A 22,539-nucleotide genomic window follows, 5' to 3' on the forward strand; every position below is an offset into this window, starting at 1 on the left:
TCTCAAGACTTCCTAGCACGGTGTAGTGGTTCGAGCATTCCACATTTGCGATTGTACATTCCTCATTCCCCTTTGATTGTGCTGCTGGTAACATTGGAGGGGTGACAGATGCGGATGGCGATCCTCGGGCACTCAACCTTATAGTTGTGGTACTAGCTGGAGAGGACGCTGGCAATCTGTCAAGTTACATGGCAATACTTTTTCGGTGCATTGTGTCACCCCCCACCCCCCTTAGCCTTCCCAAGCCCAATTGAGGCATTCAGCTGCATGTCTTCGGATTTTTTTTGCGTTACATGCTCCCAGGATCCTGTCAGAAGCCTTTCTTTTGTCCATGGCTTGGTCACGTTTAAGTGCTTGGAGCAAAGCCTGGCACTGCCCAGTGCAGTAATAAAATCAGAGAGCTTGAAAAATAGTGTAGTACACAGCACTCCAAGTTAACATACAGTACTTATAGTTTAAAGCCAAGGGGGGTGGCCCTGCCTCTTCCTGGTGCTGACGGGCTCAGGACGGGCCTACCCTTGGCCCAGGCATTGCCCGGGCGTAGACCGCTCGCGTCCCACGCCGCGAGATGACAGCAGCGCTTAAGAGCGCGGATGTAGCCCCACTATCTTCAGGAAGTGATGACTTCTGGGGCTCTGACTCACCCACGGACCAACAAGCTGAAGCAACCACGGCTGTATCAGCTTCCTGCGCCGCGGATGACAACAGTGCGTAAGAGTGCGGATGTAGCCCTCCATCCAGGGATTGGTGACTTCTGGGACTTTGAGTACCCCCATGGACCCACGGACCAACAAGCAGCAGCAACCCCGGTGGCATCAGCCCCCCACGCCGCGGAATGACAGCAGTGCTTAAGAGCGGGGATGTAGCCCCTTTCTCCAGGGAGTGATAACCTCTGGGACCTTGAGTCCCCCACGGACCAACAAGCTGCAGCAACCGCGGTGGTATCAGCGTCCCGTGCTGCGGAATGACAGCAGCGCTTAAGTGCGTGGATGTAGCCACTCCCTCCAGGGTGTGAGGACTGCCGGGGCTTTGCGTCCCCCACGGACCAACAAGCAGCACTAACCGCGGTGGTATCGGCGACCCGCGTAGCGGGATGACAGCAGCGCTAAAGAGCACGGATGTAGCCCCTCCCTCCAGGGAGTGATGATCTCTGGGTCCAACAAGCAGCAGCTACCGCGGCGGTATCAGGCTTTTTCTTCAAAACCTCCTTTCCTGGCTGTTCATCCGAACAAAGTTGTCCTTCGCACTAGGCCTCCTTTCCTTCCCAAAGTGGTTACCTCTTTCCACATAGGACAGACCATCACTTTCGCCACCTTCTTCCCGACTCTGCATCCTTCTAAAGAGGAGGAGAGGCTCTACCGTCTGTTTCCAAAACCTGCGCTTTCATTTTATCTGGATCGCACACTCTTTCTTGGCTATATGGGCACCAAGAAAGGTCGGGCCGTGCAAAAGCGGACCATCTCTTGATGGATCATTCTTTGCATCAAAATCTGTTATTCCTTGGCAAAGAAGGAACCTCCAGTGGGACTGCGCGCTCATTCCATCAGAGTGACGGCAGCCACTACTGCTTTAGAAAATGGAGTTCCATTGCTTTACATTACGTTCACAAAATATTACTGCCTGTTTAGCCAAGCCTGGAGAGAGAGCTTTTTTGGCTGTTCTGTTCTCCAGGACTTTCTGGTGTGAACTTAGTTCGGAGACCCGCCTCCGGGGTTGGCATTGCTGGCGTATTTTAATCTAAGGTGAGGAATCTATAACTAATGATCTCTTTCAGATGAACAAGATACTTGCATTTGGTAACGATGTACCTGTAAGAGACATACATTAGTTATAGATTCCTTACCGCCCCACCCATCCTCCCAGTTCTGCAAACTGGCTTACAGGGATAAGGACTCCCTTCCAGGGCCCTAGTTGTGTGCACCAGTGGTCAGTGTCTTGCATGGCTCTGCGCTTCTGGCATGGAAAGTCGTGTCAGAACTCATGCCAGCGCGTAGGGTCGGCGTCTAAGTCTACACTGCAACATCATCCCCGCGACCACGACGACGGATGCGGAGTCAACCGACAACACCTGCCGATGCGCAGGGCTACTGCTACAGAAAAATTGTCCGGATCCAGTCTGACGCCTGGGGGTAATTCTAAGATGAGGAGTCTATAACTAATGTATGTCTTTTACAGATACATCGTTACCGAAGGTAAGTAACTTGTTCTTCTGGAAGTGATGTGCAGATTCGTATATAGGCACCACTTATGCGTGCTGATGTCAGTTTCTTTCTTTCTGTGCCTGCAGATGTGGTTACGCAGCTACCCTGCGTCTCTTTGAGACCATTTTTCCTTACTTTTCAAACATTTTTCTACCAGTGTGCAAGGGAAATTTCATCTCCCAGAACTACGGGGTTCAAACCATGTAGGGAATGTCGTAAACAATTGTCTGTGACAGATCCCCATCAGGTTTGCTAATAGTGCCTGGGGTCGGAAAACAACTCCAAGGCCTGTAGTGAATGTGCCTTGATGCATCCTAAGGCCATTCGGAACAGGAAGCAAAGCTCTATTTTGCAAAACAAAGAAAGACTCCACATCGTGACCAGTTAAAGTCAAAGGGAAGGTCCCATTCCTTCTCCTGAAGTCGTTCCCATGGCAAATCTTCGTCGCGGTCTAAGTGTTTGGGAAAGTCTAAGTAGAAGGGAAGAAGTCCAAGCAGGACTCTGCCACTTCAGCTCTCTGAGAAGGCACAAGGGTGTCAATGTGCCTCCCATTAATGTTCCGACCCTCGTCTGCAGTAACCCAAGTTTCTTGTGCTGATGGCGACTCCACATCAAATACAGGAATTTCGTCATGCCATGCTTCATCTCTCTGGCACGGTTCCAGCTCCTTCTGTCATGCCTCCAGGCCTCAACAAGCCAAGAATTCTCTCAATGGGGCTTACACCGACAGATGGAACCCTTATCCCCAGTTTAGCCCTTTGAATCTGATACCGGCCCACAGCCCATAGTGTTGTCAGACTCCCAAGTTGTTGCCACTCTGACTGAGGCTGTGATGATGTGCATTCCACGTTGATGCAGGCCATACAAGATGGTCGTAATGCTGCTAAGTTTACCGGTTTCTCTGGCAACGTCCAGACCAGCCTCCTGGATATGCCTTTTGATGGCTCATGGCTTCTTGGGGGTAAAGCAGACTCCAGCCATGACACTTTAAGGATAACAGGGCTATGGCATGCTATTTGGGCCTTTCTGCTCCACCACAGCATCTCACCAGCAGTTTTGCTCCCTCTGTCTCTATAGTAGGAGTTTCCAATGTCACCTCCCATTAGTCAATCTGAGGATACCAATTCAATTTTAGCCTCCAATTTCAAATTCCTTCACATTTACATAATGCTTTAACATTTTCAATTTTTCTTGTTTATTTATATACATTTTATTAATCTTTTAATATTATTTAATTTTCTAATCAGTTGCGGATTCCCTTAGAAGGCTTAGCAGACCCCCAGGGGTCCTTGGTCCACATTTTCAGAACCACTGCCTTAGAATATTCCACAGGCATCAGACTGCATCTGGAAAGTTTGTTGAGCAGTCTCCTTGCACTGTCAGGTGGCTTTGTTCAGTTCTATGTGGTGTTGGCGGCGGCATCCGCGCCGGAAGTGACTTGTGCAGTGCCTTCTTTTCTGTGCCATCAGCGTGGATCTAGCTCAAGCTCCCTTCAATCACTTTTTTACTTACTTTTTCAAGCTGTTTGTCGACTTCGACCAGTGTGCCTTTTTTCCCCCATCTTTTTGGCTATGTCTCCTAAACAACCTACTGGTTTTAAACCTTGTGGAGCCTGTCACAGGCATATGTCTCAGACAAACTCCCCAATTGGTGTGCCTGTAGTGCCTAGAGAGGGACCACAACTCCTAGGCCAGCCTAGATTGTAGAACCATGTATCTGAAGTCCATCTGAGAGCGAGCCATGAAACTTCTGATCGCTAGACACAAGACCCCGCACACCTCCAGGTCCCGTTCACAAGGGCGGTCCTGGCACCGCTCTCGGAGTTGCTCGCTCTGGTCATAGTCGCAATCCTGGACTTCTTCAGGTAAACCCCATAACAATAAGTCCAAGAACTCAAAGTGTTCTTTGACTTCTCCGCACCGGTCCAATTAATTTGATGAGGCACAAAAGCCCACGCCCTGCTATTGGGTCGTCCCTTTGGAGTCCTTGTCTGCGCCTGCATCCACCTGCACTTCCCTGAGCTTCCCATAGCTGGAGCAACCCCAACCCAACTTTGATAACTTTATGAAGCCACAAGCCTTATATTTGTGCAGTGTAAACCCTCTGGAGCACCTTTGGACCCCATGGGTTCAGAAGGGGCACCAACTGGATGTCTGCCAGCGGCTTCCACCTCGGCACCAGTCGGACCCCTTGGATCTGTTGGTGAATCTGGATCGACCCCGGCCGTGACTTCGCAACCTCCTCGAGGGACCAATCCAATGGTGCCATGCTCAACAGCTCCAAACCCCTTGTGAGTCCCAGCTTGAATATGGCGTTCGACCGGCATCACACAATGATGTTTCTGATGTAGACAAGGCCTATGTGGCCTGAATTAGAAATGGAGTCCTATTTTCCTTAAGGGCCCACTGAATGGAGGGGATCTGAGGATCCCTATGGTTATGCATATCCTCTAGGGAGTCTATGGCAGACGACAACAGGTATGATGCCAGTGGTATGGATACCTCACCCAGACACTGGTCTCCTCTCTCCTCTAAATGTGGCCATGGTCTTTTGTGATGGTGGTCCAGAGGAAGGCTGAGGTCCTGTATCTGACGCTGCCCTCGGTACAGACCAATAACAACATCTAAGAAAGAGGTGCTTCAACCTTGGGAGTTTCGCTCAGGACCCCTGCTCCCCTTCAGTTAAGTCCTCACTGATGTCCCGCTCGGACCTGGGCAAAGCACTGCACAGGCATTGCTTTGCACATGGCCATTGCCTGCAATCATCAACCTGATCCGGGGGTCCAGCCTTCCTCTCCCAGCATCCCACCTCTGAGAGACTGGTAGTCCAGGCCTCGACTTCCAAAATGAATCCAGGCTCGTTCCCTACCTCACCACTGGAAAGGGGAATCCAAGAGACTGGACACCATTGGGAAGAGGATTTTTTCTTCCAACAGTCTTGCACTGCGGTTTGTGAGCACTGCTTGTTTATTGGTCCGATATTCCCATACTGTATGGGATTCAGTTGCGCATGTGTTGCCCATGGTCTCAGAGGGGGCCCGAGCCATACACTCCCAAGCTATTGCTGATGGTGAAGATGCACTGAATTTAACTATCAAATGCAGATTGTATACGACAACTCGCTGGGAGCCAATGCTTCCATGATGGTGCTTCAACGTCACAACGTCACACCTGACTGAGAACAATAGGCTTTTCGGGGGATGCCCGAGCATCTCGTATGGACATGCTCTTCGACGGCACTCGTCTTTTTGTGACAAAGTAGATTTGGCACATGAGCGTTTTAAAGATAGTAGGGCCAATGGTAGGTCGTTGGGGCTCACCATTGCCCTGGTACAGCTGTGCTAGCCTCCCCTGCCCTCCCCCAAGGCAGTTGCAGCCTCAAACACCCTTTGATATGCCCTCACCATATGGGCAACTAGATTGTGACAGGATTTGACATCATCTGCCCCAGTAGTGAGAGATAATATCAGACAAATAGGTGCTTCAGATTGTCCAGTGTCAATACGCCCTAATCTTCTGACAGACCCCGCCACCTTTGCCACTTTCCTCTTATCTGCTGACGGATGGCCACCTTTTTACTCTTGCTCTGCGCTTTTGCGACAGGAAGTGCTAGCTCTTCTGGCCAAAGGATCCATCGAGTGGGTGCCGGCATCAGAAGTAGGTTGTGGTTGCTATTCCTGTTACTTTCTGCTGCCGAAAAAGGAAGGAGGCCTGGGCCCTATACTAGACCTATGCCCTCTCAACTACACCCTGAAAAAAGAAATGTTCAGGATGCTCACTCATGCTCTGTCTGTCCTCGACCCTAGAGATTGGATGGTAGCGTTGGATTTGCATGAAGCTTACTTCCATATTCCCGTCCTCCCTGTCCACAGGCGCTACCTGCGGTTCATGGTGGGCCACGGGCATTATTAGTTTGTTGTGCTCTCCTTTGGCCTTAACAATGCCCCTTGTGTATTCACCAAGGTGAGGGCAGTGGTTGCAGCACATATGCGGAGGTCAGAGGTTCTAGTCTTCCCCTATCTCAACCACTGACTGTTAAAGGCGGGCTCTCCTACCTCCAGACTACAGCGGACCTCCTGTATTTGCTGGGATTCACTACAAGCTTGCTGAACTCAAACCTGACTCCTTCTCAGATGCTCCTTTTCATCAGAGCTGTTCTGGATACAGTGCAGTTTCTGGTCTATCTTCCAGAACAGTGATGAGCTATGATTCCGATGTTTCGTCCTCTAGGCTGGATTTTGGTGAGACAGACTGTGAGGCTGCTGGTTATCATGGCCTCCTGCATACTGCTGGTGAAACATGCCTATTGGCATAGCGTGCTATGGAGTAGGTCCTGAAGTCCCAGTGGGCACAGCATAAGGGGAATCTCTCTGACTTGGTCCAGATATCGAATGGAACTGAAAAAGATCTGCAGTGGTGGCTGACGAACCATGATTGGGTAAGCAGCAGACCCTTCTCAACCTAGTGTTCACATTAGTGACAGATGTGCCACTTCTGGCTTGAGGCGGCCATCTGGGAGAGTGGAGATCAGAGGACTCTGGTTTCCGGCGAAATCTCAGCTTTACATAACCTGTTGGAATGGAGAGCGATTCACCTGGCATAGAAAGCCTTCCTTACTTCCATCAAGGGAAGGCTGGTTCAGGTGTTCACGAATAATTCCAATGCGGTATGATATCAAGAAGGGCAGATTGGGGTCGTGGACCCTGTGTCAAGAGGACCTGCATCTCTGGACGTGGCTGGAATGTCAGGGCGTTTTCCTGATGATTTAACATCTGGTAGGCTCTCTGAATGCATGAGTGGACAAACTCAGCCGTCAGTGCCTCGCGGTTCATGAATAGCATCTTCATCCTGAGGTGGTGCAAGGTCTCTTCAGATATTGGAAAGAACCTTGGTAAGGTCTATTCCCCACCACAGAGAACGTGCAGTGTTTGCACTTCAACGCGCTTGAGTTTCCAAGCAAAAGACACACAATTGATGGACGTAATGCAGAACAAATCAAAACATTCACGCCCAGTCAAGAGATCTGTGTTAAATCCATCATTCTTTTGCTCACCATGCCACCCCAGTTTAGACCTGGCCATATGCAAATCAGTCTTGACCCTGTGCCTCATAGGCACGGTCCAGCCCGAACTGCCAAGCCAGGTCCTCCCGAAACCAGTCCTAGGATGCTTGTATTCAGTCCAGGGAGTACCTGGTCTGGCAGTTCGGCCTGGACTGTTCCCATTGGGCGCGGGGTCAAGACTTATTTGCATATGGCATGATGAGCAAAAAAACGATGGATTTCGGCCCAGATCGCTGTACTGGGGTGAATGTATGACATTGTTCTGCATTCTGTCAATCAATCGTTCTTTTTGGAGTTTTCAAGACGGCTCTCGCTCAAAGATGCATTTCGTCTTGAGTTCAGGACTCCTGTACTTACATTTCTGTCGATACCACTCCTGCCCCAAGTTATCAAGAAGATCAGTACCGACCACGCCAAAGTCATCTTGGTAGCCCTAGATTGGGCACATGGAGTATGAAAATCCGAGTTCATGGGTAAGAGCATCCATCTTCTGATCAGGCTGCCACTTTGGGAGGATCGCCTGTCGTGGCAGCAGGGCATAGTCTTGCACCCAAACCTGCACCCTCTTCATCTACCTGCATGGAGATTGAGTGGCGATAGTTGAGGGTCTTTGACGTCCCTCCAGAAGTGTGTGAAGTTATTCTGGCAGCCAGGCGGCCCTCAACGGAAATTATATATGGCTGCGGATGGGACAAATTTGTGGGTTGGTGTACTGCCGAGTCCATTGTTTCTGTCTCTGAATCCTTTTCTGAACTCCTCTTGTTTGCTTTATCACTTGCTCTGCAAGGCGTTGTTTTGGGCACAGTTAAAGGTTAAACTTTGCCAACTCGGCTTTCTTGCGGTTGCTGGATCAACCCTCCCTGTTCAAGTCACCCGTTATGTCTCATTTCCTGAAAGTTTTGCAACACATGTTCCTCTGTACACCTTTAATTATGCTCCAATGGGATCTTAGTTTAGTTCTCACCTTTTTAATATAGGCACCATTTGAGCCCATGCACAGCTACCTCTGAGACTGCTTACCATCAAAACAGTCATTTTTGTGGCTATAACATCTGCAATTAGGGTTAGCGATTTGCAGGCGCTTTCTGTCAGTCCCCCATATACTACCTTTTTTTACAGGCAGACTGGTCCATTGAACTCATGCCTCCTTCTTACCCAAAGTGGTCACATCTTTTCACTTCGAGCAAAGAATCACACTGCCAACTTTCTTCGCACCTGTAAGAAAGTAGGATCTGCTTTCATAGTCACCCCCACTTTATGCCTCCTGTCAGTATGTTTTTGACTTAGTTTGCTGGGTTCCTGCTAATCAGGACCCCAGCATCTGTGCTCTCTCCCCTAAATTGGCTGTTGTAAGTACTTTGGTACCGCCGCTATTGGCTACTGGTGTACCCTTATAAGTCCCACATGTGCTGCAGCATGTATTGTGCCACCCATGGAAGTCCACTTAAACTGTGACTACAGGCCTGCCATTGCAGCTTGTGTAAGTTGGTGCTTACCCTCCTCATGAAAGATATATGTTTCCTTATATATGAGGCAACTGCACTTAAAACCTATAAGTCACCCCTACGGCAGGCTCTTCAGTCCTCAGAGCAGTGCGCTTGGTTTCAAGTGTGAGGGTGCCCCTGCATGAGCATGACATCCCTACAAACCCAAGAGACGATTCTCCAGGCTTTGTACATGCTTTCAGCCATTTTAAGATATATAGTGGACATCACTCATTACGAGATGTCTAACTATATAGTGACTGCACCAAGCCTGATCATGTTTGGTATCAAACATGTTGGACTCATACCCCAACATTGATTCCGGTGCTGGAAGTATGATCCCATGTACTGGGAGGCTCCCTAGGGGACCCCTCTGTACTCCCTGCAACAGCCTTTCAGGGTTGTTGCTGCCGGCCACAGACACAATTCTGCCCTCCTACTGCTGAGCTGAGCTTGAGCAGGGCAAGGGAGAACAGTAGCTTTCCTGTCACAGGGAGGTGTGACCCCCCCCCCCCCCCCTTGCATACTCAGGTTTGAGCCAGTTCAGGAACCCTTGGTTCCCACTCTGGCATGAAACTGGGCAAATGACAGGGGAGTATCCTCAACACTGTCCAGCCCCACCTCAGGGAGGAGCTCCCGAGTCGTTCCAAGCCTTTCCCTAGGGTACTTCAAGGCTCCCCTGTGTGTGGGTCTTTAATTTGTCGTGGAACAAGACTCACCTCTGAAACCAAGACACTCTTCAACCGTCTGGACACATGGACTTCGTTGGACTGAAACCGAGACTGCATCAAGGTAGACTTTTGCTGGTCCACTTCTCGTCTGAAATCTTCTGTGTTGTCTGTGTCTGTGCCTCATTCAGTTCCTGTGGGCATCAAGGACATCCAAAGTAATCTCCCTTTGAAGGAAGGAGTCACTCCCCTCAATTAGCAGGCACCGCAACAAAGCTGACCATTCTGCTGCTCCTGTCGTCCTGCCGACTTCCCGAGGCCCAGCAACACAGGTGGTGGCCGTGCAGCTCCCTAGAGCTGCACAACCAATCTTCTCAGCAATTTTGAGGATAGTATCCCTCGTCAGAGCCGCGGGGACCAAATCCCTGTGCACCGTGTCAATTTGCCGTTGCCAAGGCTTGTTGACTCTGCACTCATTCCTCGAAGATAATCGTCCTCAGCGCATCCTCTGCACCACGGGCCTTTGGTGAGCTGTTCGACGTTCTATTACGACTCCTGTGCCTTCAACCTATGGGTCCTCTCAAGGGCCTTCCTTTGCTTCAGTAGGCTCCCCTGCTTGCTCGGTGCCTGCTCTGACTCTCCTGCACTTTGTGAGTTCGTTGGACCTTGCTGGTCCCAACATTTGCATCTTTTCACTTCCCTCGTCAGTTGTGGCTACCAAGACTTGTTGGTGCTCCAGCCGGACACCGATCACCTAGACACCGACACCCGACGTGGGACTTGCACGGCTCCTGGTTTTCCTCAGTGTTGCCTGGTCCCCACAGCTGCAGCAAAAAGTTCACCTTCTTCACTTCTGAAACTCCTGACAGCGGTAGGCATTGTGCTGCCATGCCTCCTGGTCACCTCTGAGTGGCATAGACTCTGTCCCCTCTGCTTGCAGGTTCTCCTCTTCATGGGCACACAGCTGTGTTTCCACTCTGCACATAGCCTCCGTCTTCTGATCCAAGTTCCGTTCTCCTTTGCAGTTCACATTCCACTTTCTCAGTGTATGGTTTGGTCTCCCCCTGGAGACCAGTGTGTATTTGTGCTACTTATCTGATTATTTTGAAGTATTCTTGTGTATTGTGTTGATATCTCCGGGTAGGAGATATACCAAAGTGTTAATGATTGTGTTGTGTAATAAATAGACTTATTTTTATAAAACACTGTGTGGTTCTTTTTAATCTAATCTACACTGTTGATTTAATGTGGTAAAACAAGCTGCTTTACACTCCTTCAAGATAAGCTTGAAGGCTGCTCTTCACAGCTACCACTTTGAGAGCTGTCTATGGTTATCAAAGTCTACTAAAATCACCATAAGTGTTGCCTGGATTAGTGCAAGGTGCATCACTCCTTAGAGTGTGTACCATATACTAAGCCAGCCTCCTACAGCAACCCTCTATCCTACTAAGGAAAAGGAGAGACTCCACAGCCTCGATTCAAAAAGAGCGTTGTTCTACGTTGACCGCACCAGAGAATTTTGGGTGGAAGATTAACGTCTATTGGATTTGTGGTTATGAAGAAAGGAAAAGCAGTACACAAGAGAACCATCTCCAGGTGGATTGTACTCTTAATAAAAATCTGCTAGACAGTGGCTCAGAAGCAACCCCCTCAGTGCTTGCAGTCTCTCTCCCCCAGATCCAAAGCTGTGACCACTGAGCTGGCTCGCTGAGTTCCAGTCCTGGACATCTGTCAGGCAGCTGTGTGGGCATCGTGCACAGATTTGCCAAGCATTACTGCCTGGACATTCAGGTTAGACCTGATGTTCATTTCACCCGTTTGGTCCTCTATATGACTTCTTAGTGTAGCTCAGTCCGCAGTCCCTCTGCCAGGAAGAGATTGCTTTGGCATCTGTTCTAAGGTAAGGAATCTGCGGCTAGAAGTCTGTATCAGACGAGCAAGGTATATACCTTCAGTACCGCCTTATCTGGTACAGACTATCTAGCCGCAGATTCCTTACCGATCCTCCCCATTCTGTGAACTGTGCATCTCACCTCAAAGAGATCCATAAGAACCTCACTTTGGCACACTGGTCACACTACCTTACTATGGGTCCGTGCTTCTGACGTGAAAAATAGTCATGAAACTGAGGTCAGCGTGCAGGAGTGATGCCTATAGAGGCACTGCACACGTTACTTCCAGCACGTATGACACTGACAATGATACAAGGAGCTCAACGATGCCACCTGCCGGCATGCAGAGGTACTACTCATGGGCATCTTCCTGGAGGCAAGTGGCTCCTTTGGCAAGCACAAGGAAGCATTACAAATAAAAGCACTCTCATTAGAGGTGGCCGCTGCAAAACTATCAAACCAGCTATTAGGTCCCAGTCTTACACCTATGCTGAAAGTAATGAAAGCCAAAGTAATCAACGCACTAACATATGGTCACGAGATCACCAAGGGCTCAACCAGTAAATTAATAAACAAATTAATTACAAAAATCTTCAAACGAGCATTCCGGCTGCCAAAATCTGCATCGCCAGCCCAGGTGAGATTAGAACTGGGACTCCAAGATCACCTCGGTGTGGAGGCAGGCGCCTTTGTTAAACTGTGCCATAGACTGCGTCAGGCCCGGGAGGGTTCTTTGGAGGCGCGACTCTGGCAGGAAATACAGAAAAAGCCCACTAGTCAAAAGTACCGACAATACCTGGATCACAGCTTACAGCTTTTAGGCGCAAAAGACCTATGGGACTTAAATCTTTCCCCATCAGTGTTAAAATCTGCCATAAAGAAATCTGTTAGGTTGTGGTCCTTCCATTCAGATAGGACAACACTATCAAAGAGGGGACATGCCTGGGCAGTGATTACCAACTACGAAGTGGGTGTCCAGCTGCCTCATTTGTCTAGCACATATGCACTTTATTGGAAGCGTAAGTTCTTAGCCTTGAGGATGGGAGAATGGCCCTTTTTGAAGAATCTCCCGGCATGGCGCCGGTCGGGCTGTAGCACTGCATGCAGGTTGTGCGGTTACCACACCGAATCAATGGAACATATTGTTTGTGCATGCCCAGTACTACTTCAAGCCAGACGGCAGTTATTGAGAGGCCAATGTATTAAATTGGGTGTACGTTCCTGCCGTCAAGCAATACTGGCTGCCCTTAACCCTGCGAACACCAAGTTAAATATTGGGCTTGCGAAATTCGTTCATAAAGCGTCAAGATTTCTTGAAGCCAAACCCCCACTTCAGTAAGAGTCGAGATCCTGAACTAAAAGATGTTTTATCTCAAACTACATGAAACCTAGGGCGACGTATTGCACCAGAATATTACTAAGACATTCACGACCACTGAACTCTATTTTACTGATCAACTGTTTTAAATTTTTTTACTAGAGTCAAACCAGATTATTTAATTATTAGCATGTACTGTTTTAAATTCTTTACTATAGTTAAATCAGATCATTTAATTATTAGCATGTACAGTTGTAAATGGTTTTTAAAATCAAACAATAAAGAGCTATATACTCATGAATTCCAGAACCAGTTTTGACGCTTGGGGAATATTCTACGGTAGGGAACCTGCAGCTAGATAGGGACATAAAGAACATAAGAACCAAATGAGCATGTTACTTACCTTTGGCAACGCTTTACCTGGTAGACCCAGGTAAAGCGTTACCAAAGGTATACTCGCTTTGAGTCTATGCACAAATGTCCTCTGTGGCTATTTACAGTCTAGAAAGCCTTTCTCCTCACCATAACATCGGCTCAGCGGTTAAACGAGTTGGAAGTCCGCTTAATGACCCGAGCCTTCTTTTTTCCGAAAGCGGCGACTCCTTTTCATGTTGAGCAAAACATCACCATCCCAACATTCTTCCCTTCACCTTACCCTTTTAAGGAGGAGAAGAGTATCAATCGGTTGGATCTCAAAAAAGCCCTAATTGTTTACATCGATCATACCAGGAAACACTGTATGAATGATCAGCTCTTTATTGGATTCGCTCGAGCGAAGAAGGGCCAGCCAGTGAAGAAAAAGACCATCTCTCGTTTGATTGTACTCCACATTAAAATTAGCTATGCATTGACTAAAAAGCAGCCTCCGGAGGGATAGCTTGCTCATTCCACCAGAGCTAATTCTGCTACCACTGCACTGGCACGTGGATTGCTTGTTCTATACATTTGCCAGGCTGCTACGTGGTCCTCATGCCATACTTTCAAAAATTTGGACAGCCAGGTCTGTCGAAATGTGCAACTTGACAGACCCACCTCCTGGTTTGTACTGCTTTGGTATGTATTCAAAAGGTGAGGAATCTGCTCTTAGAAGTCTCTATCAGAAAAACAAGTTATTTACCATGGTTATGCCAGTGCCTAATTTGAGCCGGTGGTTTCCGGTGCTCAGCACTGGCACTTTATCATCACCACTGTCGGTTTTCATGAGCACCAGTTAAGTATACATTCACATTAATTTATGGTAAGTACGGAGAGATTGATTGATTTGCCCAGAATTACAGGATGTTGAGCAGATGCCAAGACTCGAGCCTGGTTCCCCAGTTCTGAAGTCGCACCTCCAGCCATTACGCCACATCCACTTTCACGGGTTAGTAGTTGGTTCTGTTTTAGGCAGCGCTAACAGGAGAAATGGGCTGGTGGAAGCTGCCTCCTGACGACAACTTATTTTTTGTACAAATTAACTGCTAGGTAAATCATTTCCACATCTGTATCTAACCACATATTTCCTCCCCCTTTTGTGAACTGGGCTCATTCCCACCTAAAATATTCCCACTTTAGAAATTTTTTCACTTGTCCAAGCCAGTCTGCGATTGGGCTCAACGTCTGATACGTGGACATCTCCGAAAGCAACAGACATCAGTGTACTAGGATTATGCTTATATAGACTCCACATGTAACTTCTGGAGTGGAAAAATGTTGATGCACGGCCCCACGATGCCACCTACTGGTGCACTTAAGATTTTCTTAATCCATTCTGATGCCTGAGGGAGTACTCAAGATTTAAGGACTCTGCAGATAGATAGAGTCTCTACCAGAATAGGCTTTACAGAAGGGAGTAGATTTTTCTTTATTGATGTAGGTATGTATTATTTGGGACTTCTACAGCACAAATCTTGCTGTCAAACAACCATACACTTAACAGAGGTACAGGATGGGGAGGCTGGTTATTCAAAATAGCATACAGAAGGGCGGGTGTTCTCTTCTACTTGGCTGAGGGCCAGACGGGGTTTAATGGTTTTAAATCACAGTTGATGAGGTGCTCCTTCAGGAAATACATTTTCAGCATAATGGAGAAAAAAGGACCAGATTTCATCTGAATGGGATGTTGTTCCATAGCCATGATACATACCCTGAGAAGGCTTTATACCTGGATTTATCTTTTTTTATCTTCATTTTTAATATCCAGTCTAGCAAGGTTTTGTCAGTTATGTTTGTAGAGGTCGTAGTCACCAAATAGATCTCTTACAATTATGTTTGTAGATCAGTTAATCACCAGATAGACGTCATGACATTGTTCATGGCTATGCGTGTTCCACTGACCTCCTGAAGTATAAACCTTTTCAAGCAGGTAAAATGCAAAATTGGCTCCTGCTCCCTTTTAGTCTTTGATGCAGGCCTTGATGGTGAAGTGTGGCTTCCATGAGTAGCCATTCAAGTTCCTTCAGGGTCTTGCTGTCATATTTTTTAAGCCCTTGGTAACAATTGCGTGTGGAGCAGTCTCCATTGAAGTTAAGTGAATGTTTGGGATGCTGGCTTGTAGTGTGTTGCCGACATCCATGGTGTGAGAAATCGTGGCATAAGTTGTAAGATTTAAGTTAGGTTTAGAGAGGAAAGTTTTAATTTTTTGTTGATGTAGATTCTTATATAGATGATACACAAATCTATCTGGAAATCTTAGTCATGGCTCATTTAATGTTTGTCTAGAGAAGGTTTCTCGAAAATTATACACCTGGTAACATTAAAGAAGTGCATTTTCAGTGGCTGAAACTGATGAAAGTAGTGACGTGGTTTTCAATGAAAGTTAAAACTATTATTTTAAGTGCAGCACTTTAATAAAAAATGTACTACTGCAATAACCTTTCTTCTGAAAAATTGGAACATACATGTGACTGACTTCAAGTGATCCAGAACAGCAACATTGGAGTCCATAAGTAAGCTTGATTGAGGACAACTCTGGTTGTGCAGCAGACGTCTGTGTCCTCTAAGAATACTATTGCACAGATTATGAAGAGCAGTCTTCAGTGTAATAAATCGGTCAAAATACACCTCTCTTCAAAGCAGCAGACAGGATTGGACCTTGGTTCAATTTTCTAGGTTAGATGGCCTGACGTCTCTTGCCACATCTTAGTTTGTGTCCATGCTTAATTTATAGTCTATATTTCATGTAAGTAATGCATAATCTTTTGCATCACATGACCATGTTCTAATATAATGTTAACAAATAATTTGTCTCATTATTATCTGCCAGACATACTCATGATTTGAGAATACATCAGCTTCAAGTACGAGTGAATGGCTGGGAGCCAGTCAACCCTGTTTCAGTGGACAAAGTCGGGATTTTCTTCCGATATGCAGCACCCGACAAGAACACATCATCGTCTACCGTGAGTCTTGCCCATAATTTATTTTTTCTTAATTGCAAAGGATGCTTTCTTATCAAGTTCTACCAAAATGTCTTACCCATGGCAACTGATATTATTGTTTCATTTCTATAGTTGTTTGTTTCTAAGTTCTCCCACACTCACACCAAGAAGCACATCGAGTCTTCAAGCCTATCCTGCTACTCAGCAGGAGTTTGTGCTTGGGACAGTTACAAGCCACTCCATGTCGCTCCACAGCAGTTTTTCCTTCACAGAACTGAGAAAATCCTAAGTCATGTGGGTGCTGATAGATGAGCTGTGATTTCCACGAGGGGTTCCGGTATATTGCCAAATGATTGTGCCAGTAGGAGAGGCATGCACAGCCTCCAAGGCAACACTGATGACTCCATTAAAGGCAGAGCCTCATTCAGCTGAGCCACATCATCACTTGTCAATCATGGTGTCACCCATCAGATGGGTGACCTTGATTATAATCGCCTTTTACAGCCATGTGTCGTCACTACAGCCAGCTCACCTCTGTGTGGCACAGAGATCACACAACACAGCAACCTCTGTTTAATATCTACACAGCTTGTTGCCGCGCCAGGTGTCACACTTTGCATGGCGATCTTCCTTGTAGTGATGTGGGGAAATTGCCAAAATGCATGAAGTGTGACATACAGCAGGGCTGTGGAGGTTACAGTTGTATAGTGAAAGTCTGTTAATAGCAAACATTTGTTAGCAACAACCTGTGATCATATGTGCACTGGAGTGTGGGCTGTACCAAGAAACAACGCTCACAAAAGGTACATCTTTTTCTCTGGCGATCATATGCAGACACAATCGAATAGGTAATGTTGTCAAAACCAGGAAGAAAACAAGAATAAAAGCCCAGTCACTTTTTCCTAAACTTTATTTGGTTTTGAAACAAGTAATCAATAAATTATCATTATGGCAATGCCGTTGGCCATATTACCATTTGGTCTTTTCCAAGACTGGCCAGGTCAGTCCCCTCCTCCTTCAGTTGCTCACCAGTGTTGAAAGAGAGAAAATAAAAGCTGATGTACTTAACGGGGCCAGGGGCTCAGCAATCCATGCATAAACAAAAATAACCAGTTTTCTACACACTACAGTTACATGCCATCAATGTTTCATCATTTCTGAGCCCCTCACTGTGGTGCCAACTTGTGGAACCATGCCCTGCACAAAGGGTTTGTTGCACAAAGCGATTAGTGATGCATTGTTACAGCTTTATTTTTAATCCATTCATATCCAGTCTCCCAACCCTAGTTCCTGTTCCCATTTCAAGGGAACTTATCATCTGAGTATGTACTAAAATTGGATAGTGTGGATTCCCAGTCCTCAAGAGAATCATGTTTCCCAGTTCTGGAGTAGACTGATATTAAGAACGCAATTCCAGCAATTTGTGCCAAGTACTTAACAGCGGGCCTGTGAATATCTTCATCGAAGGGTCACCTTGCCTTTAATAAAGCTAATAAAACTAGGTCTGGGTCATGCCTCTTATCTCTTTGATTCACGCCAGTCAAACAATCCTAGCATGCAGATTTCAGTGTAGCAGTATCTCTACACCCTGTCGTCTGCTGGATATTTGTCACCCCACTTTCTCCCAATCATTTGCTAGCCCCCGACATCCCTGTACTAAATGAAGAAAGTTTAGGGATTCATCAAAAGGGTGCAGATATCTCCCTTTAACTTGTACCCTTTTTTAACCTCGCTGGGAATAAGTATGTTTGGTGCAGTAAAATTGAATTTTATAAATTTGAATTGTGAAGTTCTGGAAACACTAGTGACACATGTAGTAGACCATTCTCCAATCATCCTCCTCCAACCCATCTCCTTGTGCGCTGCCTTCTCTAGGCCTCTGTGACTTCTAGTAGTTTAGGAATGGAGCATGATTGTTTAGACCAAATTGTATTAGTCAAGTATTACACTTTCTGTGTATGGAATCGGAGCATGTCATCTGGCAACATTTCGTAGATGTATCACCAATACATACAACTGATTCGCCGGTGTCCTCAATCCAACATTTAACAGATGGAGGGCAATCTTCTCCCAACGCTTCCTGTGCCTTCCATCTCTCCATACCAGATCTGACAACAGTTAAAGAGGACACAACAGAAAGCAGGCTATTGATTTGCGCCAACAACTTAAGGTAAAGGATCCTCTGCAGGTTGAGATAAGTGCCCCATGCACCAGTGCGAACCGTTTTAATATGAATTAATCAGTGACTCCAGCATTTACATTGTGCAATCCAGAGGATTCTGATAAGTACTTTTTTTTGTTGTTTTTTTTTGAAATTTTTTTTATCTCAAATATATACAGGTATGGGCCTACAACCTTCCGGCCGGCCGCTAAAGTGACAGCAATTAGTGACATATATACAATAAGGCACTTGGCGTTACAGAGACGCTAAAGCAGGAGGTATCAACAACGTGGGCCACATGACTCTGAGCCCACAATACGGTTTCGTTTTATACAACACTAACAACATAAAACCACACCCGCAAGGCAACCCAACCATACACTAAAATCGAAGGAGGGGAAGGGAAATAGGTCCGGGACTGGGGAAACACTGTGCCCGGGATTGGGGGAGGGGGTCATCTAGGGGGACGGAGCTGGTGAAGCGGGAGGCAACAATGGCGGCTCGCAAATACCCCCGCGGTAGGCGTTCCAGGGGCCCCACACCTTCAGCCACGCCCCAGGCTTACCCCGCGCCACATACACCACCTTCTCTCGGAACATGCACCAATCCATGTGTTCTTTCCAGGCCGACACTGCCGGGGGCCTCTGGGATCCCCACAGTTGAGCGATGTCAGGTTTAGCGATCATGTAACCCAGCGTCACCCATCGCGTCTGCGGAACCGAGTAGTCGGTTGGTTCCCACACATTCAGCAGGCACCTCCTTGCTTCAGGCACCAGCACGACATGCGTAACCGCTCGCAGGACCTCATGCACACCACGCCAGAATCGCTCCACCCTCGGACATTCCCACAGAATATGTAAAAAGGTCGCCAATGCACCGCACCCACGCCTACACAGTCCATCCTCGGCATAGCCCATACGCAGAAGCCCTGGCCCCGTCATGTACACCCGGTGAAGTATCTTAAGCTGGACGAAGCGAAGGCGAGCCGGGATGGCCACCTCCTTCGGGGAGGCCACCGCGGAAATCCAGTCCTCGTCGTCCAGCTCCAACCCATCGGCAACCCAAGCCTCGCGGAGCCCAGTCAGTAAGCCCGAGCGGTCATTAATCAACTTCTTGTAGATGAGGGAGATCGTGCTGTCCGGTACGTGGCCATCTAGCACTCTATCCTCCAATGGGGAGGACTCCGGGATGGCGGCCACGTCTGGGAAGACTGAACCCAGAGCGTGACGGACCTGCAGGTATCGAAAGTATTCACTGCCCTGCAGCTGAAACTCCGCCTGCAGTGTCTCAAATGTTTTGAATCCTCCCCTCGTCCAGAGGTCCCCCACTGTACTAATACCTATCGTGTCCCACCTATCGAAGCCCTTCGAGGTCCATAGGGAGCCCAACCTCTCAGACGCATACAACGGTGACGCCCGGGTCAAACAGTCCTTCCATCCCATAGCTGCATTGGCCGCGTGCCATACTCGCACCATGACACGCGTGGGTCCCGTCAGGCGGGAATCGGGCACGCTAGTGTAGAGCGCTCGATTATAATCGCCACCGGGCAGGAGCATCTTGTCCATTTCAAATGCCGGGTTTAAGGCGGGCCCGTAAAGGCCGTGATTAATTGCAGCTAATTGGGAGGCCCAGTAATACCGCTTAATATCCGGGAGGGCAATCCCTCCGTCATACCACGGGAGCGTCAACTTTGCCAGGGCTATACGCGGCCTCCCGTCCCAGAACAGGCGGCGCTGCAAACTCTCCACCTCACGGAAGTAACGCGCCGGGACCAGATCCATCGAGTTCTGGAGAGCGTACAAAAAGCGCGGCAAGGACATCATCTTGAACAATGCCGCCCGGCCGAGCGGCGAAAGCGGCAAGCGCCTCCAGCGCGCGACGTCCTCCTTCAAGCGCTGGAGGGGGGGAAGCAAATTCCGCTCGTAGCGGGCCACCGGGTCCAGCGTAATATAGACGCCCAGGTAACGAAACCCCTGCGAGGCAATCTGGATCGAGCAGCCCCGCGGGAGAACAGGAGCCTCCCCGGAAAGCACATAGATACAGGATTTAGCCCAGTTGATGACAAGACCTGAGTTACGGCCGAAGGAGCGCAGAACATCGACCAGGACAATCAGTGATTTACGCGGGGAGGCTAGGTACAACAGGATGTCGTCGGCGTAGAGGGACACGCGGTCCTCATACTCAGGGGTCCAACGGAGACCACGGATAGAAGGGTGCCACCGCAGCCACTGCGCCAGGGGTTCCAAGGCCAGTGCAAACAGGAGCGGCGACAGGGGGCAACCCTGTCGCGTGCCCCGTCCCAGCACGAATGGGGCCGAGACTCGACCATTCACCACCACCTGCGCCAATGGGTCAGAGTACAACAATTTGACCCAGCTGATGAATCCCGGGCCAAATCCAAATTTCGCCAACATCGCCCAGATGTACGGCCACTCGAGCGTGTCAAACGCCATGGTGGCGTCCAAGGACGCCAAGATGGCCGGCTCCCGCACGACTAGAACACGCGCGAGCACCCCGTGCAAGCGCCGCAAGTTGAGAGCCGTGTTGCGATGGGGAATGAAGCCGGACTGGTCTTGGTGGACCAGATCGCCCACCACGCTGACCAGCCGGTTGGCAAGCACCTTGGCGAGGATTTTAGGCTCCGCATTCAAAAGCGAGATCGGCCGATAGGATGTAACCCGGTCTCGCGGTCTCCCCTCCTTGTGGATAACCACGATGGTAGCTAGACGCTGGTCCGGCGGGAGGGAGCCCCGCGAGTGGGCCGCAAGGAACATCGCACGGAGGTGAGGTGCCAGTACATCCGGTCGCAGCTTATACAATTCGATAGGAAGGCCATTCGGGCCCATGGCCTTGCCCGAGGCGACCGAGCGTATGGCGAGGGCGATTTCATCCGAGGTGGGAGCGGCATCCAACGAATCTCTTCCTCCACTGAAAGCGAGGGCAGCGCGATGTCCCGCAGCAGGGCATGGGAGTCCTCCTCCGAGCAGGGAGAGACCGGAGAATATACCTCGCGGAAATAATCCGCGAAGCAAGAAACAATGCCTTCCGGCTCAGTAATTCGTACACCATCCATCCTCTCAATCAGCGGGACCACACGACTAGCTCTCTCCTTCTTATCCAACCACGCAATCAGTTTGCCAGCCTTATCACCCACATCATACAGTCGCCCCTGTTGCTCTCTGCTAAGGCCCCTGGCCGCCTCCGTGACGAGGGCCCTATAGGCCGCCTGTTTAAGGTGTAGAACATGCAGCGCCGCGTCAGTCACCCCACTCCCCAGATCACCCTCCAATTCAGTAATTTCGGCCTCCACACGGGTCACCTCCTCCTGTGCGCGTCTGCGGGCATGGGAGATAAAGGAGAGGGCCTCCCCTCTGAGAACTGTTTTAAAGGCTTCCCACAGGGAGATAGCCGACGGAACGGACCCCACATTCTCCCCAAAATACCGTTGCAATGATTTAATCAGGTCAGCACGAATAGTGGGGTCACGCAGGTACCAAGCATTGATTGGGGCTACCCTGCCCTCTCCCCTCGGGAAGACACCCAAGTGCAACAGGAGCGGGGAATGATCTGAAATACCCCGCGCCAGATGGCGCACCTCTCCCACCCTCCCAGCATAGGCCGCAGGGACAAGGACATAATCAAGCCGCGAGAGGCTACCATGGGCACCCGAATGGAAGGTGTACTGCAGCTGGGTGGGATGCTTTAAACGCCAGCAGTCCACCAATCCCAGTGTGTCCAAAAGGCCCGCTAACCACGCCTGTGCCCGGGGGAGGTCCCTAGGGGGATGACGATCCATAGTCCCAGAAGCCACCGCATTGAAATCCCCCCCAACCACCAGAAGCCCCCCCGGGAGGTCAAGAAGGAGGCGTCCCAGATCTGCAAAGGTGGTGGACTGTAGCCCCGGTGGGACGTACACAGAGACAAAGACAACTACCTTGCCCTCCATCCTCCCCACCAAGACAGTGTAGCGTCCCCTCTCATCATGGCGCACCTCGTCTATTTCTAGCGGGAGCGAGGTCTTGATCATGATGCCCACCCCCCGCGAGCCCGATGTGAAGCCCGAGTGGGCCACCAAGCGAAAGCCACGGCGATTCATGGCACAAAAGGAGTTACCAATAAGGTGTGTCTCCTGCAGAAAGACCACATCAGGCGAAATCCGTTTCAAATACTGCAGGACCACACCCCGCTTGATCCTATCACCCAGTCCGTTAACATTCCAGGACAACAAAGTCAAATCCCTACCCCCCATCACATAACGAAGCCATCATTTGTCCCCCCCAGAGCATCTCAAAAACAACAATACAATAACGGGTTTGCCTTGCGGTAGAAACGAACCACACCCCACCCCAACCCACCCAACCCAACAGAACTCCCCCCACCCTGCACCCCTGCATG

General features: G+C 49.0%; 1 protein-coding gene across 2 annotated transcripts in view; it reads left to right on the top strand.

Annotated features, from left to right (window-relative positions):
- The window catches only part of VPS13D (vacuolar protein sorting 13 homolog D), a 2,738,381-nt gene that overhangs the window by 1,400,728 nt on the left and 1,315,114 nt on the right, over nucleotides 1-22,539 (top strand). For both annotated transcript variants that reach the window (XM_085608633.1, XM_085608634.1), the window contains exon 43: nucleotides 15,869-16,004. In XM_085608633.1, the coding sequence (XP_085464759.1) occupies nucleotides 15,869-16,004 (136 nt within the window). The remainder of the gene's footprint in view (nucleotides 1-15,868; nucleotides 16,005-22,539) is intronic.

Source organism: Triturus cristatus, chromosome 1_2 (genome assembly GCF_964204655.1).
Source record: "Triturus cristatus chromosome 1_2, aTriCri1.1, whole genome shotgun sequence".
Classification (NCBI taxonomy): domain Eukaryota; kingdom Metazoa; phylum Chordata; class Amphibia; order Caudata; family Salamandridae; genus Triturus; species Triturus cristatus.